The following is a 15,694-nucleotide window of genomic DNA, read 5'->3' as shown; positions in this document are numbered from 1 at the left end:
CTCTCGTGGGGGGAAGCCGGCAGGGCCGTCGGTGAGGGGGCATCTTCTCAAAGTCCAGCTTGTATCCCTGAGACACAATATCTATTGCCCAGGGATCTAACAGGGAGTGAACCCACTTGTGGCTGAACTGAAGAAGGCGTGCCCCCACCGGGCCTAGCTCCGCCTTGCGGTGGATTTTTGTAGAGGCTGGGGAGGACTTCTGTTCCTGGGAACTAGCTGTGTTGTGCAGCTTCTTTCCTGTGCCCCCGCCTCTGGCAAGAAAGGACGCACCTCGGACTTTCTTGTTTCTTTATTCGAATGGCTGCATTTGATAATGTCGTGCTTTCCTAGGCTGTGCAGGAATATAAGGCAAAATATCAGAATTACCAGCTATAGCTGTGTAGACCAGGTCCGAGAACCCTTCTCCACACAATCCTCAGCCTTCCACATGCCTCTTAAGTCGGCATCATCTGTCCATTGCATATTCTACAGGACACGTCAAGCAGAAATCGACATAGCTTTGACTCTAGGACCCTGTATACTCATGTCTCTTTGGGCATGTTTTATATATATATATATATATATATATATCACTTAAGACAGCATCTTTAATATATACATATATCTCTATAGATAGATAGATAGATAGATAGATAGATAGATAGATAGATAGATAGATATATGCATACTAGGGTCTCAATCTCTGCTGATAAGGTACCTGTCCACGCTGCCACAGCGCTATAAACCCATGCCGACACAATCGCCGGTCTGAGTAGTATACTAGAATGTGCACGCTATCTGCAGGATCCCTGAGAATAGCTAGTGCTACCTTCTGTGCAAACAGGACACCCTAGGGGAAGATTCCCAACACATCCTGGCCCTAGTGGGGAAAGGATACTGCCTGAGAATTTTTTGTGGGAAGCTGCAGTCTCTTGTCTGGAGATTCACGCTCTTTTTCCTCATGAGAGGAGGGAAATTTACCTCAGCTTTCTTCCCCTTAAAATGTGTACCCTTGTGTCAGGGACAAATGAGTTATCAGTGATATGCAAATCATCTTTTATTACAATAATCATATATTGAATACCTTTCAGCCATCTTGGCTGTAACTTTGCATTATCGTAGTCGACACTGGAGTCAAACTCTGTGTCGATATCAGTGTTTATTATTTTGGATAGTGAGCATTGTGAGACTCTGAAGGTCTCTGTGACACAGGGACAGACATGGGTAGATTTCCTGTCTGTTCTCTAATCTTTTGTGCAATAAATTCACCTCAGCACTTACACATATCCAAACAGGTGTCGGCGTTGTCGACGGAGACACCCTCTCACACACATATTTGCTCTATCTCCTCCTTAGGGGAGCCTTTTACCTCAGACATGTCGACACACACGTACCAACACACCACACACAGGGGATGCTCTATTTGAAGACAGTTCACCCACAAGGCCCTTTGGAGAGACAGAGAGAGAGTATGCCAGCACACACCCCAGCGCTATATGAACCAGGAATCACACAGTAACTTAGTGTTAACCCAGTAGCTGCTGTATATATTGTTTTTACGCCAAATTTATGTGCCCCCCCCCCCCCCCCCCTCTCTTTTTCACCCTCTCTATCGTGCAGGGGAGAGCCTGGGGAGCTTCCTCTCAGCGGAGCTGTGGAGAGAAAATGGCGCTGGTGAGTGCTGAGGAAGAAGGCCCCGCCCCCTCAGCGGCGGGCTTCTCCCGCGATTTTGTGTAAAATTAATGGCGGGGGCTCATGCATATAACAGTGTCCAACTGTATATATGCTGCTTTTGCCAGGAGGTCTCTAATTGCTGCCCAGCCCCCCCCCCCCCCCCCCCCGCGCCCTGCACCCTACAGTGACCGGAGTGTGTGGGTTAGTGTGGGAGCAATGGCGCACAGCTTCAGTGCTGTGCGTTACCTCATGTGAAGACAGGAGTCTTCTGCCGCCGATTTCGATGTCTTCTTGCTTCTGTCTTCTGGCTCTGCGAGGGGGACGGCGGCGTGGCTCCGGGAACGGACGACCAAGGTTAAGTTCCTGTGTTCGAACCCTCTGGAGCTAATGGTGTCCAGTAGCCTAAGAAGCGCAACCTAGCCGCAGTTAGTAGGTTTGCTTCTCTCCCCTCAGTCCCTCGTAGCAGAGAGTCTGTTGCCAGCAGAAGCTCTCTGAAAATAAAAAACCTAACTAAAATACTTTCTTATTAGCAAGCTCAGGAGAGCCCACTAAAAGCACCCAGCTCTGGCCGGGCCCTAGATTCTAACTGAGGTCTGGAGGAGGGGCATAGAGGGAGGAGCCAGTGCACACCAGTAGTACTAAATCTTTCTTAGAGTGCCCAGTCTCCTGCGGAGCCAGTCTATTCCCCATGGTCCTTACGGAGTCCCCAGCATCCACTAGAACGTTAGAGAAATAATAATAATAATAGTAGAACAACAACAAAAACAACAAAAACGACAACGACAACCACTTAGAATTAAAACAGTGTTAATCTTAAACTGCATTTAAGCAGATTCTTATCAGGTAAAATAAGAATTTACTTACCGATAATTCTATTTCTCGTAGTCCGTAGTGGATGCTGGGGACTCCGTCAGGACCATGGGGATTAGCGGCTCCGCAGGAGACAGGGCACAAAAGTAAAAGCTTTAGGATCAGGTGGTGTGCACTGGCTCCTCCCCCTATGACCCTCCTCCAAGCCTCAGTTAGGATACTGTGCCCGGACGAGCGTACACAATAAGGAAGGATTTTGAATCCCGGGTAAGACTCATACCAGCCACACCAATCACACTGTACAACCTGTGATCTGAACCCAGTTAACAGCATGATAACAGCGGAGCCTCTGAAAAGATGGCTCACAACAATAATAACCCGATTTTTGTAACAATAACTACGTACAAGTATTGCAGACAATCCGCACTTGGGATGGGCGCCCAGCATCCACTACGGACTACGAGAAATAGAATTATCGGTAAGTAAATTCTTATTTTCTCTGACGTCCTAAGTGGATGCTGGGGACTCCGTCAGGACCATGGGGATTATACCAAAGCTCCCAAACGGGCGGGAGAGTGCGGATGACTCTGCAGCACCGAATGAGAGAACTCCAGGTCCTCCTCAGTCAGGGTGTGCCCCTGACCAAGTATCAGCTCGGCAAAGTTGTAAAGCCGAGACCCCTCGGGCAGCCGCCCAAGATGAGCCCACCTTCCTTGTGGAATGGGCATTTACATATTTTGGCTGTGGCAGGCCTGCCACAGAATGTGCAAGCTGAATTGTACTACACATCCAACTAGCAATCGTCTGCTTAGAAGCAAGAGCACCCAGTTTGTTGGGTGCATACAGGATAACAGCAAGTCAGTTTTCCTGACTCCAGCCGTCCTGGAAACTATATTTTCAGGGCCCTGACAACATCTAGCAACTTGGAGTCCTCCAAGTCCCTAGTAGCCGCAGGTACCACAATAAGCTGGTTCAGGTGAAACACTGACACCACCTTAGGGAGAAACTGGGGATGAGTCCGCAGCTCTGCCCTGTCCGAATGGACAATCAGATATGGGCTTTTTTGAGACAAACGCCGCCAATTCTGACACTCGCCTGGCCGAGGCCAGGGCCAACAGCATGGTCACTTTCCCTGTGAGATATTTCAAATCCACAGATTTGAGCGGTTTAAACCAATGTGATTTTAGGAATCCCAGAACTACGTTGAGATCCCACAGTGCCACTGGAGGCACAAAAAGGGGGTTGTATATGCAGTACTCCCTTGACAAACTTCTGGACTTCAGGAACTGAAGCCAATTCTTTCTGGAAGAAAATCGACAGGGCCGAAATTTGAACCTTAATGGACCCCAATTTGAGGCCCATAGACACTCCTGTTTGCAGGAAATGCAGGAAACGACCGAGTTGAAATTTCTTCATGGGGCCTTCCTGGCCTCACACCACGCAACATATTTTCGCCACATGTGGTGATAATGTTGTGCGGTCACCTCCTTCCTGGCTTTGACCAGGGTAGGAATGACCTCTTCCGGAATGCCTTTTTCCCTTAGGATCCGGCGTTCAACCGCCATGCCGTCCAACGCAGCCGCGGTAAGTCTTGGAACAGACATGGTACTTGCTGAAGCAAGTCCCTTCTTAGCGGCAGAGGCCATGAGTCCTCTGTGAGCATCTCTTGAAGTTCCGGGTACCAAGTCCTTCTTGGCCAATCCGGAGCCACGAGTATAGTTCTTACTCCTCTACGTCTTATAATTCTCAATACCTTGGGTATGAGAAGCAGAGGAGGGAAGACATACACCGACTGGTACACCCACGGTGTTACCAGAACGTCCACAGCTATTGCCTGAGGGTCTTTTGACCTGGCGCAATACTTATCCAGTTTTTTGTTCAGGCGGGACGCCATCATGTCCACCTTTGGTCTTTTCCAACGGTTCACAATCATGTGGAAGACTTCCCGATGAAGTCCCCACTCTCCCGGGTGGAGGTTGTGCCTGCTGAGAAAGTCTGCTTCCCAGTTGTCCACTCCCGGAATGAACACTGCTGACAGTGCTATCACATGATTTTCCGCCCAGCGAAAAATCCTTGCAGTTTCTGCCATTGCCCTCCTGCTTCTTGTGCCGCCCTGTCTGTTTACGTGGGCGACTGCCGTGATGTTGTCCCACTGGATCAATACCGGCTGACCTTGAAGCAGAGGTCTTGCTAAGCTTAGAGCATTGTAAATTGCCCTTAGCTCCAGTATATTTATGTGGAGAAAAATCTCCAGACTTGATCACACTCCCTGGAAATTTTTTCCCTGTGTGACTGCTCCCCAGCCTCTCAGGCTGGCCTCCGTGGTCACCAGCATCCAATCCTGAATGCCGAATCTGCGGCCCTCTAGAAGATGAGCACTCTGTAACCACCACAGGAGAGACACCCTTGTCCTTGGAGATAGGGTTATCCGCTGATGCATCTGAAAATGCGATCCGGACCATTTGTCCAGCAGATCCCACTGAAAAGTTCTTGCGTGGAATCTGCCGAATGGAATCGCTTCGTAATAAGCCACCATTTTTCCCAGGACTCTTGTGCAATGATGCACTGACACTTTTCCTGGTTTTAGGAGGTTCCTGACTAGCTCGGATAACTCCCTGGCTTTCTCCTCCGGGAGAAACACCTTTTTCTGGACTGTGTCCAGAACCATCCCTAGGAACAGCAGACGTGTCGTCGGAAACGGCTGCGATTTTGGATATTTAGAATCCACCCGTGCTGTCGTAGAACTACTTGAGATAGTGCTACTCCGACTTCCAACTGTTCTCTGGACCTTGCCCTTATCAGGAGATCGTCCAAGTAAGGGATAATTAAGACGCCTTTTCTTTGAAGAAGAATCATCATTTCGGCCATTACTTTGGTAAAGACCCGGGGTGCCGTGGACAATCCAAACGGCAGCGTCTGAAACTGATAGTGACAGTTCCGTACCACGAACCTGAGGTACCCTTGGTGAGAAGGGCAATTTGGGACATGGAGGTAAGCATCCTTGATGTCCAGGGACACCATATAGTCCCCTTCTTCCTGGTTCGCTATCACTGCTCTGAGTGACTCCATCTTGATTTGAACCTTTGTATGTAAGTGTTCAAAGATTTCCCATTTAGAATAGGTCTCACCGAGCCGTCTGGCTTCAGTACCACAATATAGTGTGGAATAATACCCCTTTCCTTGTTGTAGGAGGGGTACTTTGATTATCACCTGCTGGGAATACAGCTTGTGAATTATTTCCAATACTGCCTCCCTGTCGGAGGAAGACGTTGGTAAAGCAGACATCAGGAGCCTGCGAGGGGGAGACGTCTCGAATTTCCAGTCTGTACCCCTGGGATACTACTTGTAGGATCCAGGGGTCCACTTGCGAATGAGCCCACTACGCGCTGAAACTCTTGAGACGACCCCCCACCGCACTTGAGTCCGCTTGTACGGCCCCAGCGTCATGCTGAGGACTTGGCAGAAGCGGTGGAGGGCTTCTGTTCCTGGGAATGGGCTGCCTGCTGCAGTCTTCTTCCCTTTCCTCTATCCCTGGGCAGATATGACTGGCCTTTTGCCCGCTTGCCCTTATGGGGACGAAAGGACTGAGGCTGAAAAGACGGTGTCTTTTTCTGCTGAGATGTGACTTGGGGTAAAAAAAGGTGGATTTTCCAGCTGTTGCCGAGGCCACCAGGTCCGATGGACCGACCCCAAATAACTCCTCCCCTTTATACGGCAATACTTCCATGTGCCGTTTGGAATCTGCATCACCTGACCACTGTCGTGTCCATAAACATCTTCTGGCAGATATGGACATCGCACTTACTCTTGATGCCAGAGTGCAAATATCCCTCTGTGCATCTCGCATATATAGAAATGCATCCTTTAAATGCTCTATAGTCAATAAAATACTGTCCCTGTCAAGGGTATCAATATTTTCAGTCAGGGAATCCGACCAAGCCACCCCAGCGCTGCACATCCAGGCTGAGGCGATCGCTGGTCGCAGTATAACACCAGTATGTGTGTATATACCTTTTTAGGATATTTTCCAGCCTCTCAGCTGGCTCCTTGAGGGCGGCCCTATCTGGAGACGGTACCGCCACTTGTTTTGATAAGCGTGTGAGCGCCTTATCCACCCTAAAGGGTGTTTCCCAACGCGCCCTAACTTCTGGCGGGAAAGGGTATACCGCCAATAATTTTCTATCGGGGGAAACCCACGCATCATCACACACTTCATTTAATTTATCTGATTCAGGAAAAACTACAGGTAGTTTTTTCACACCCCACATAATACCCTTCTTGTGGTACTTGTAGTATCAGAAATATGTAACACCTCCTTCATTGCCCTTAACATGTAACGTGTGGCCCTAAAGCAAAATACGTTTGTTTCTTCACTGTCGACACTGGAGTCAGTGTCCGTGTCTGTGTCGACCGACTGAGGTAAATGAGCGTTTTACAGCCCCTGACGGTGTTTGAGACGCCTGGACAGGTACTAATTTGTTTGCCGGCCGTCTCATGTCATCAACCGACCTTGCAGCGTGTTGACATTATCACGTAATTCCTTAAATAAGCCATCCATTCCGGTGTCGACTCCCTAGAGAGTGACATCACCATTTCAGGCAATTGCTCCGCCTCCTCACCAACATCGTCCTCATACATGTCGACACACACGTACCGACACACAGCACACACACAGGGAATGCTCTGATAGAGGACAGGACCCCACTAGCCCTTTGGGGAGACAGAGGGAGAGTTTGCCAGCACACACCAAAAACGCTATAATTATACAGGGACAACCTTTATATAAGTGTTTTTCCCTTATAGCATTTTAATATATATATACATATCGCCAAATAAGTGCCCCCCCTCTCTGTTTTAACCCTGTTTCTGTAGTGCAGTGCAGGGGAGAGCCTGGGAGCCTTCCCACCAGCATTTCTGTGAGGGAAAATGGCGCTGTGTGCTGAGGAGAATAGGCCCCGCCCCCTTTTCGGCGGGCTTCTTCTCCCGTTTTTCTGAGACCTGGCAGGGGTTAAATACATCCATATAGCCCCCAGGGGCTATATGTGATGTATTTTTAGCCAGAATAAGGTACTATCATTGCTGCCCAGGGCGCCCCCCCCAGCGCCCTGCACCCTCAGTGACCGCTGCTATGAAGTGTGCTGACAACAATGGCGCACAGCTGCAGTGCTGTGCGCTACCTTATGAAGACTGAAGAGTCTTCTGCCGCCGTTTCTGGACCTCTTCACTTTTCGGCATCTGCAAGGGGGTCGGCGGCGCGGCTCCGGGACGAACCCCAGGGTGAGACCTGTGTTCCGACTCCCTCTGGAGCTAATGGTGTCCAGTAGCCTAAGAAGCCAATCCATCCTGCACGCAGGTGAGTTCACTTCTCTCCCCTAAGTCCCTCGTAGCAGTGAGCCTGTTGCCAGCAGGACTCACTGAAAATAAAAAACCTAACAAACTTTTACTCTAAGCAGCTCTTTAGGAGAGCCACCTAGATTGCACCCTTCTCGGCCGGGCACAAAAATCTAACTGAGGCTTGGAGGAGGGTCATAGGGGGAGGAGCCAGTGCACACCACCTGATCCTAAAGCTTTTACTTTTGTGCCCTGTCTCCTGCGGAGCCGCTAATCCCCATGGTCCTGACGGAGTCCCCAGCATCCACTTAGGACGTCAGAGAAAATGAGTTAATGAATGAAGTTATATTTTATCTCTGCATGTTAAGAATTTATAGGAGTTATGCTTAAAAAGAAAACATTTTGTTCATACATAAACAAGATTTTATTAGCTGACATTAGAACTAAAATGCTATACGATTGTGGCACTGTATGGTACACTTCACTGCGAGTTAACTCTGCCCAACTTGTTTACATTGCTTTTAATTAAGTGCTTTCAACTCCAGTTTCCTTTAACATCTGATTAGCACAATTGCACTTCCTCCCCTTCCCCTCTCATGATACAGTCTCGTTGCCGTCTGCCTGCTGCTCTGTCCGTGCTCTTCCAGCATCATCTAGTGCAGGTGTCTTGCTTCTCCTTACCATTTGCCTCTCTCTGCATCCTGCCCTTCATCAGTGCGATCTCCCTTAATACACATCACTCCGCCTGCACAGGGAAACTTCTGGCTGCATGTGACTGATGATCCTAGACAGCTTGCACAAAACACACATCTACCCTGTTCCCCTCTACACTCTCATTCTGTCCGGGCACATCATCTTACTCGGTGATCAGAACCAAGTTCTAAGTCAATGAACCTAAACAAAATTCAGGGTGAGGGAGCACTGCCCTCGCAGGTAACAATTTCCTGCCTGATTTAATCCGATGTGCATTTAATGAACCTTTACCAATTCAATCTTTCCAGGCCAGCATGGAGACCCTGTGACTATTCCAGCTACACACACTACTCTAGTCTAGATGTGGAAGCAGATTGTTTCATGCACACAGTATTCAGCCTGGATCCATTTTATGCCAGAAATAAAATAACAATCCCAGTATAGCTATAGCACAGCACAGCATCATCATCAAGAACTCATCTTGTCCTACCTCTGTCCAATGTGAGGGGCTGGACCACTGTCGCCATGTCTGTGGTCGGATGCAGAGTGACGCTCAGAGCTAAAGCAGCAGTGCTGGAGAAGAAGGGGGGAGGGAGAGAAGAGGAAAGAGAGAGAGGCACCGCTCTAAGAGACAGCAGCTCACACACACAAGCTCCTATTAACTTTATCTTCCTAATAATAAGACAATATCACAGCAATAATTGCAAGTCTGACACCGAAATGAAGATTCCAGATTGAAAGACCCTGTAACAGACTGAAATAATGGTATGCCATGTCCCTAAGTCATTTTAAAAGACCTAGTTACCATAATACTGTGTACTTAAGGGGTTAATGCAATTGATTGATTCATTTTTTTTCCAGAAAAGTGTATTTTTAAACCTCGTAATGTTCCCCTGGTAACGCAGAAGACTTTATTTTGCGTGATGTATTAATTCACCTGAAGTTCTTATCTGTCTCATTGGAAGACTATTGCTGGCAGTTGTTATATTAAGAAATAGATAAAAATAACAAGCTGCATCTTTTATATGTGTAATCAATAAAACAAATGCAATTACTATCACTGACACCTTATTCAGTTTCATGTATCAAGTGGCTTTAGAGTGTTCAGAATATATGTAGTGTGAAACCACTTTAATGCCATACGTGTATGCAGTACATACAATGCTAAACAACTGAAGCCTCCTCCTCCTCCTCCTCAGAGGTTTCATTTTATGTGCTCTAATCATGTCACATGACTAAATACATTCACAGGCAACATACTGTATTACCTACATTGTTGACACTAATGATAATGTGTAGGCATGCAAATAGATTATCCTCTAATATGTATGTGATTACCATGTTATTAGGTAGAAGTGTAATGAAGAGACTAATGCGGCCATGTTTCACATAACAACACAGAGAAATTGTGCCATGTTGATTCATATACATCTTGGGATGCATGTGGAGCACCTGAGTGGACGCATGCATGCTGTTTGTCTGACATTAATTTGCTGCATCCTACAGCATACACCTGTTAGCATACAGCTTCCCTATTGGCCCTCAGAGCAGCATGTCTGCACGTGGTTTCTGGCCTATAACAGCTCCTGTGTGTCCCATAGTTATTGCTAATAACTGGTGACTGGGAAGGACAATGTGATTAAGCTGAAGTCACGTCAAGGGGTATAGTGACTAAAGCAGAGGTTCACAAACGTGGTCCTCAAGGCACCCCCAACGGTCCAGGTTTTAAATTCATCCATGCTTGGCTACAGGTGACTTAATTAGCACCTCAATCAATTTGATTTATCCATCTGTGCTGAGCCATGGATATACCTAAAATAGAGTGACCAGATTATCCCTTTACCTGGGACGCTCATGGATTACACAGGTTCTGTGGCTGGCTGACTTCAAGCCTACACTTCAGATGGTTTGAATCAGCCACAGAACCTGTGTAATCCATGAGCATCCCAGGTAAAAGGGATAATCTGGTCACTCTACCTAAAACGGGATCGGGTCTCTAGGTCGACAGTAACTAGGTCAACACTATCTAGGTCGACCACTATTGGTCGACTGTAACCAGGTCGACGGGGTTTCTAGGTCGACATGAGTTTCTCACAATTTTCTTTTTTTTGAACTGTTACAGAGTAACTCCATTATATCCATTTTAGGGACATATACTATTATACAAGGAATGAATTGATAATATTGGCTTCTGTGACCTGAGGCGAATTAACATCCCTACACTGTAGCCTTGGCTAATTAGCATTTAAATAACCAAGCTCACATGGCCTCATCACTGATACAGCTAGCCCACATGCTGTGAAAGACACACCCACAGGTTGAATATACCTGAACACTTGAAATCAGAGCGCACTCTCCCAAAACCACTGAGGCAGATGTACAGTAGATGCACACAGCTACAAAGCCTCCAGAAGCATGGATTGCTCATCACCAGGACTGATCTCCTTACTAAGGCTAAGTATTGTATACACATGGCTTAATGGCATAGAATAGATAAATATGTGTTTGTGGTAAAGTAGTTGTGAAACGATTGGCATAGAATAGTTAATTTGGAAATACATTTGACTTTAAGGTTAATGGTACTTGTTATGTGATTGTGATAATACTCTATGAAATCTGTAATGAATTGGAACAGTAGACAATCTGTAGCATAGCATTCCTGGTATACATTTGTGGATGGTGATTTATAACAGATTGTAGTGGTTTTGTATGGTGCATCTTGCTGAAGTATAGAAGTCAACACATACTTCCTTTTTTTACTGTAGTCATGTGCTTGTAGCAATGGCATGCTGATATTTGTGGTTACTTGGTGATCTGGTCTTGTGATGGCTCATATGGACAGCATGAAATATGTGGTGATGTAATTAGATGGCTTGGAATTGTGAAATCAGCACATATGCATTATATTGAAGCTTATACATTTTGGAATATAGTGGAGTCTTATGGCTTCTGCTATGTGACTATGGCCTAGCAAAGAATGCCATGTGTTTGAACTTGCAAACTTAAAATGGCTGCTGGCATTCCCTTTTGAACCATATGTTACAGACTTTGGAATCATGGGAGTTTTCCCAAAATGGAGTCTAGCTTCTGTCCCATGCTGCCCTTCCCCCACACACACAAACACACATACATAAACCAAAACCAATCCCCTAAGATATTTCTCTAAGATATATATCAATAAATCTAGGATTTAGCCGAGTGCTTGAGAGATATCTCCCTAGTATTAAATATATACACACACACACACACACACACTTCTTTCATCCAGTTTCTTTCTTATATAGTTTGAACCTGTAAAAGTATTATATGGTGACTTGCATTGTATTTGACCAATACTGTTTAATGATAAAAGTGAATTCTATGCGTAGCAATTGTTTGTTGAAATACATCCTTATGATTTACATTCTATATGACTGGCGTGCATTCTTCTATGAACAGAATATTCCTAATGATTTAAAGATATATATGTCTAGATGCAACCTCTGCGGGTTTGTTAATAAAAGGTACACAATTAGTGATGAATTATTATAAATCACTAAAGGGTTAAAATTATACATTTGCTTCAAAGATATGAAATATAGTAATATAATACAAGCAATAGAATCAGACAGAGAAAAGGAGGGGAATAGAAAAGGAAAAAAGTATACCCCTTACCATGAACCTTTTTCATACTTAACGATCCACGTGGACTACGACTGGAACGAGAATCTGTGCCGAGCGAAGCGAGGGGACACAGTGCACTAATTGGGGTTCCCAGTCACTCTACGAAGAAAACGACACCAAAAAAACACTCATGTCGACCTTTTGACCTGTCGACCTAGACACTATCTACCTTCCATACCACACCCACCTAAAACTTGAACCATTGGAGTTCGTTAAGGGCTTCGTTTGAGAACCTCTGCACCAAAGTTTAACTCCCAACATGACCCTCTCCAGGAGGGACAAAATGCTCTACTTCTGGACTTTTCTCTTAATTGATGATTGCCAGCACCTGTTTTGAACAGGTTAATGGATAAGAACGGTGTATCACCACAGGTGATGGCAGTCATATATAAATGAAGAGGGAAGTATAGAAACAGAGCATTCTGTCCCTCCTGGAGAGGGTCATGTTGGGAGTTATGCTAAAGGTTGGTTTTTCAAAGCTGATTCTCATTAAAAAAGGGCAATAGTATTACACACTAAACATGGCTTTTTTGGGGTGTATTACTATTGCCTTTTTAAATCCAGCCATCAAAGCACTTGAGATTAGTGGCTTTGAAAAAGCTATGTTTAGTAAATATACCCCCAATATTTCAATAGCCATGGCGAGCATTATATATCTTATTGAGTCACATCTGCCATGTATGGATGTACCTGATATTCTGTGAAAGTCAAATGTTGCTATATACTGTAACAAGGTACCCAAAGTGCCCCCAAAACACTGTACAATACATGCAGCAATACATCTCTTGCTTTGTAAGGCCGAACAGGAGACCTGGGCCTTCTATGCCTATAAAAGTACTATGCTAATTTATTTAGCACAAGCTATGTTGAGTCACGGTAATAATACCGCCCAGAATATGAGTAGATACAGGGGTGTAGCAAGGCTGCGACCCGTGCTACAGCCCCCTGCAGACAGCGCTCACCCATACCTCCCAACTGTCCCGATTTTCGCGGGACAGTCCCGTTTTTGGGGACTGTCCCGCTGTCCCAGTCCCACCCGCGGGTCGCAGTGTCCCGCGGGGGGGGGGGGGGGGGGCAGTTGGGAGTCTCTGTGTCTCGCTGCCCTGCTTAGCAGGGCAGCGGTGAATAGACGCTGTGCGCATGCGCACAGCGTCTATTCACTGGATTCAGAGGGAGAGGGGTCATGCCAGCGGCTCACAAAGCGCTGGGCATGCCCCCTCAGTGACTAAAACGGGGCGTGGCTCGCGATCGAGGGTCCTCCTGTGAAGTCACGCCCCCTTTTCTTAGTCCATGCCCCATGCCGCGCATTTACCCGTGTTTAAAAAAGCTAGTGGAAAAGGGGTATCAGCTGTGTTGCTTTAAAAGTGTTTAATTACTCTTTCCTCTACAAATGGAACTGTAGTATATACTGGCCAGTATTGTGCTTTTAGTTTTTAATTGTTTTTTTATTTTATATGTAGATAAATAAAATATACACGATTCCTGGAAAGCGCCGTTTTTGTTTTTGTTCTGTTTTAGACCTGATTACTGGACTGCTAACTTTGCTGCCCTGCGTTCAGATAGTTAACCGGGCAAGTGTGCAATCCCACGTGTACGCCGAGCTGCAAAAATCCAGTGTGTGCAGTCTCTGCGCAGCCTAGGACTTACTCCTACAGTGCGATGAGAATCGGGGCCGGAGCTGACGTCACACACTCTCCCTGAAAACGCTTGGGCACACCTGTGTTTTTCCTGACACTCCCAGTAAACGGTCAGTTACCACCCACAAACGGCCTCTTCTTGTCAATCACCTTGCGAACGCCCGCGCAGTCATAATTTTCGCACCAAACTGTCGCTGACCAGTGATGCCCGTTGTTGTCTGACGCACATGTGCATTGCAGTGCGTATGCATGCGCAGTTATGCGAAAACGCACAGCAGCTATCAGGTCTGAATCAACCCCTTTATTCCTTACCACACACACACACACACACACCAGAGTTAATTTTTGTTGGGAGCCAGTTATCTTACCAGTATATTCTTGTATTGTGGGAGGAATCCGGAGCACTCGGAGGAAACCCACGCAAGCACTGGGAGAATATACAAACTCCACACACTAAGGGCCATGGTGGGAATTGAACCCATGACCTCAGTGCGGTCAGGCAGTAATGCTAACCATTACACCATCCATACTGCCATGTCCCTATAGTGTTGTTGCAAGCCTTCAGTACACTCTGACCCTATTTTAAACATGGGGGCACCCAAAGGAAAATTTCACCCTGAGCTCCACAAGGTCTAGAACCGGCCCTGTCACCAATTTAGGATTTTTAAATATTGTTTATTTTCAGATATAACATGCCACCACATATTGGCTAGACCTCCAATTCAGTACAGGGTAATGGTGGGGCCCCAAAACATACCCTTGCTCCGGGCACCATGGCGCCTAGCTACACCTCTGAGTAGATATAGAAGACGACCTATTAATTATATTATCTCCATATTCCTTTTTCAGGCTATTTCTCAAAGACAGACCTCCAATAACACAGCTATTTCCCACCTTCTGCTTTACACCCTCAACTTTTGCACGTGCATCCATAAATGTACATAGTGCCGTAGAGATGTGCACTTGAAATTTTTCGGGTTTTGGGTTCGGTTCCGCGGCCGTGTTTTGGGTTCGACCGCGTTTTGGCAAAACCTCACCAAATTTTTTTTGTCGGATTCGGGTGTGTTTTGGATTCGGGTGTTTTTTTCAAAAAACCCTAAAAAACAGCTTAAATCATAGAATTTGGGGGTCATTTTGATCCCAAAGTATTATTAACCTCAAAAACCATAATTTCCACTCATTTTCAGTCTATTCTGAATACCTCACACCTCACAATATTATTTTTAGTCCTAAAATTTGCACCGAGGTAGCTGTGTGAGTAAGATAAGCGACCCTAGTGGCCGACACAAACACCGGGCCCATCTAGGAGTGGCACTGCAGTGTCACGCAGGATGGCCCTTCCAAAAAACACTCCCCAAACAGCACATGACGCAAAGAAAAAAAGAGGCGCAATGAGGTAGCTGTGTGAGTAAGATAAGCGACCCTAGTGGCCGACACAAACACCTGGCCCATCTAGGAGTGGCACTGCAGTGTCACGCAGGATGGCCCTTCCAAAAAACACTCCCCAAACAGCACATGACGCAAAGAAAAATTAAAGAAAAAAAGAGGTGCAAGATGGAATTGTCCTTGGGCCCTCCCACCCACCCTTATGTTGTATAAACAGGACATGCACACTTTAACCAACCCATCATTTCAGTGACAGGGTCTGCCACACGACTGTGACTGAAATGACGGGTTGGTTTGGACCCCCACCGAAAAAGAAGCAATTAATCTCTCCTTGCACAAACTGGCTCTACAGAGGCAAGATGTCCACCTCATCATCATCCTCCGATATATCACCGTGTACATCCCCCTCCTCACAGATTATCAATTCGTCCCCACTGGAATCCACCATCTCTGCTCCCTGTGTACTTTGTGGAGGCAATTGCTGCTGGTCAATGTCTCCACGGAGGAATTGATTATAATTC

The 15,694-nt window shown here is 46.3% G+C and overlaps 1 protein-coding gene across 7 annotated transcripts in view; it reads right to left on the bottom strand.

Annotated features, from left to right (window-relative positions):
• The window catches only part of LIN7A (lin-7 homolog A, crumbs cell polarity complex component), a 259,197-nt gene that overhangs the window by 170,539 nt on the left and 72,964 nt on the right, over window positions 1-15,694 (bottom strand). For 2 of the 7 annotated variants that reach the window (XM_063927709.1, XM_063927712.1), the window contains exons 1-2: window positions 12,142-12,331; window positions 8,978-9,060 (exon numbers count right to left, since the gene is read on the bottom strand). The exons of 1 other annotated variant lie outside the window; for it this stretch is intronic. In XM_063927709.1, the coding sequence (XP_063783779.1) occupies window positions 8,978-9,014 (37 nt within the window). In that variant the 5' untranslated portion in view covers window positions 9,015-9,060; window positions 12,142-12,331. 4 more of the 7 variants (XM_063927710.1, XM_063927711.1, XM_063927714.1 and 1 more) reach the window with 4 other exon arrangements.

This window comes from Pseudophryne corroboree, chromosome 6, assembly GCF_028390025.1.
Source record: "Pseudophryne corroboree isolate aPseCor3 chromosome 6, aPseCor3.hap2, whole genome shotgun sequence".
NCBI lineage: Eukaryota > Metazoa > Chordata > Amphibia > Anura > Myobatrachidae > Pseudophryne > Pseudophryne corroboree.
Note: the sequence above shows the minus strand (reverse complement) of the source record. Positions and strands in the feature narration are given on the sequence as shown.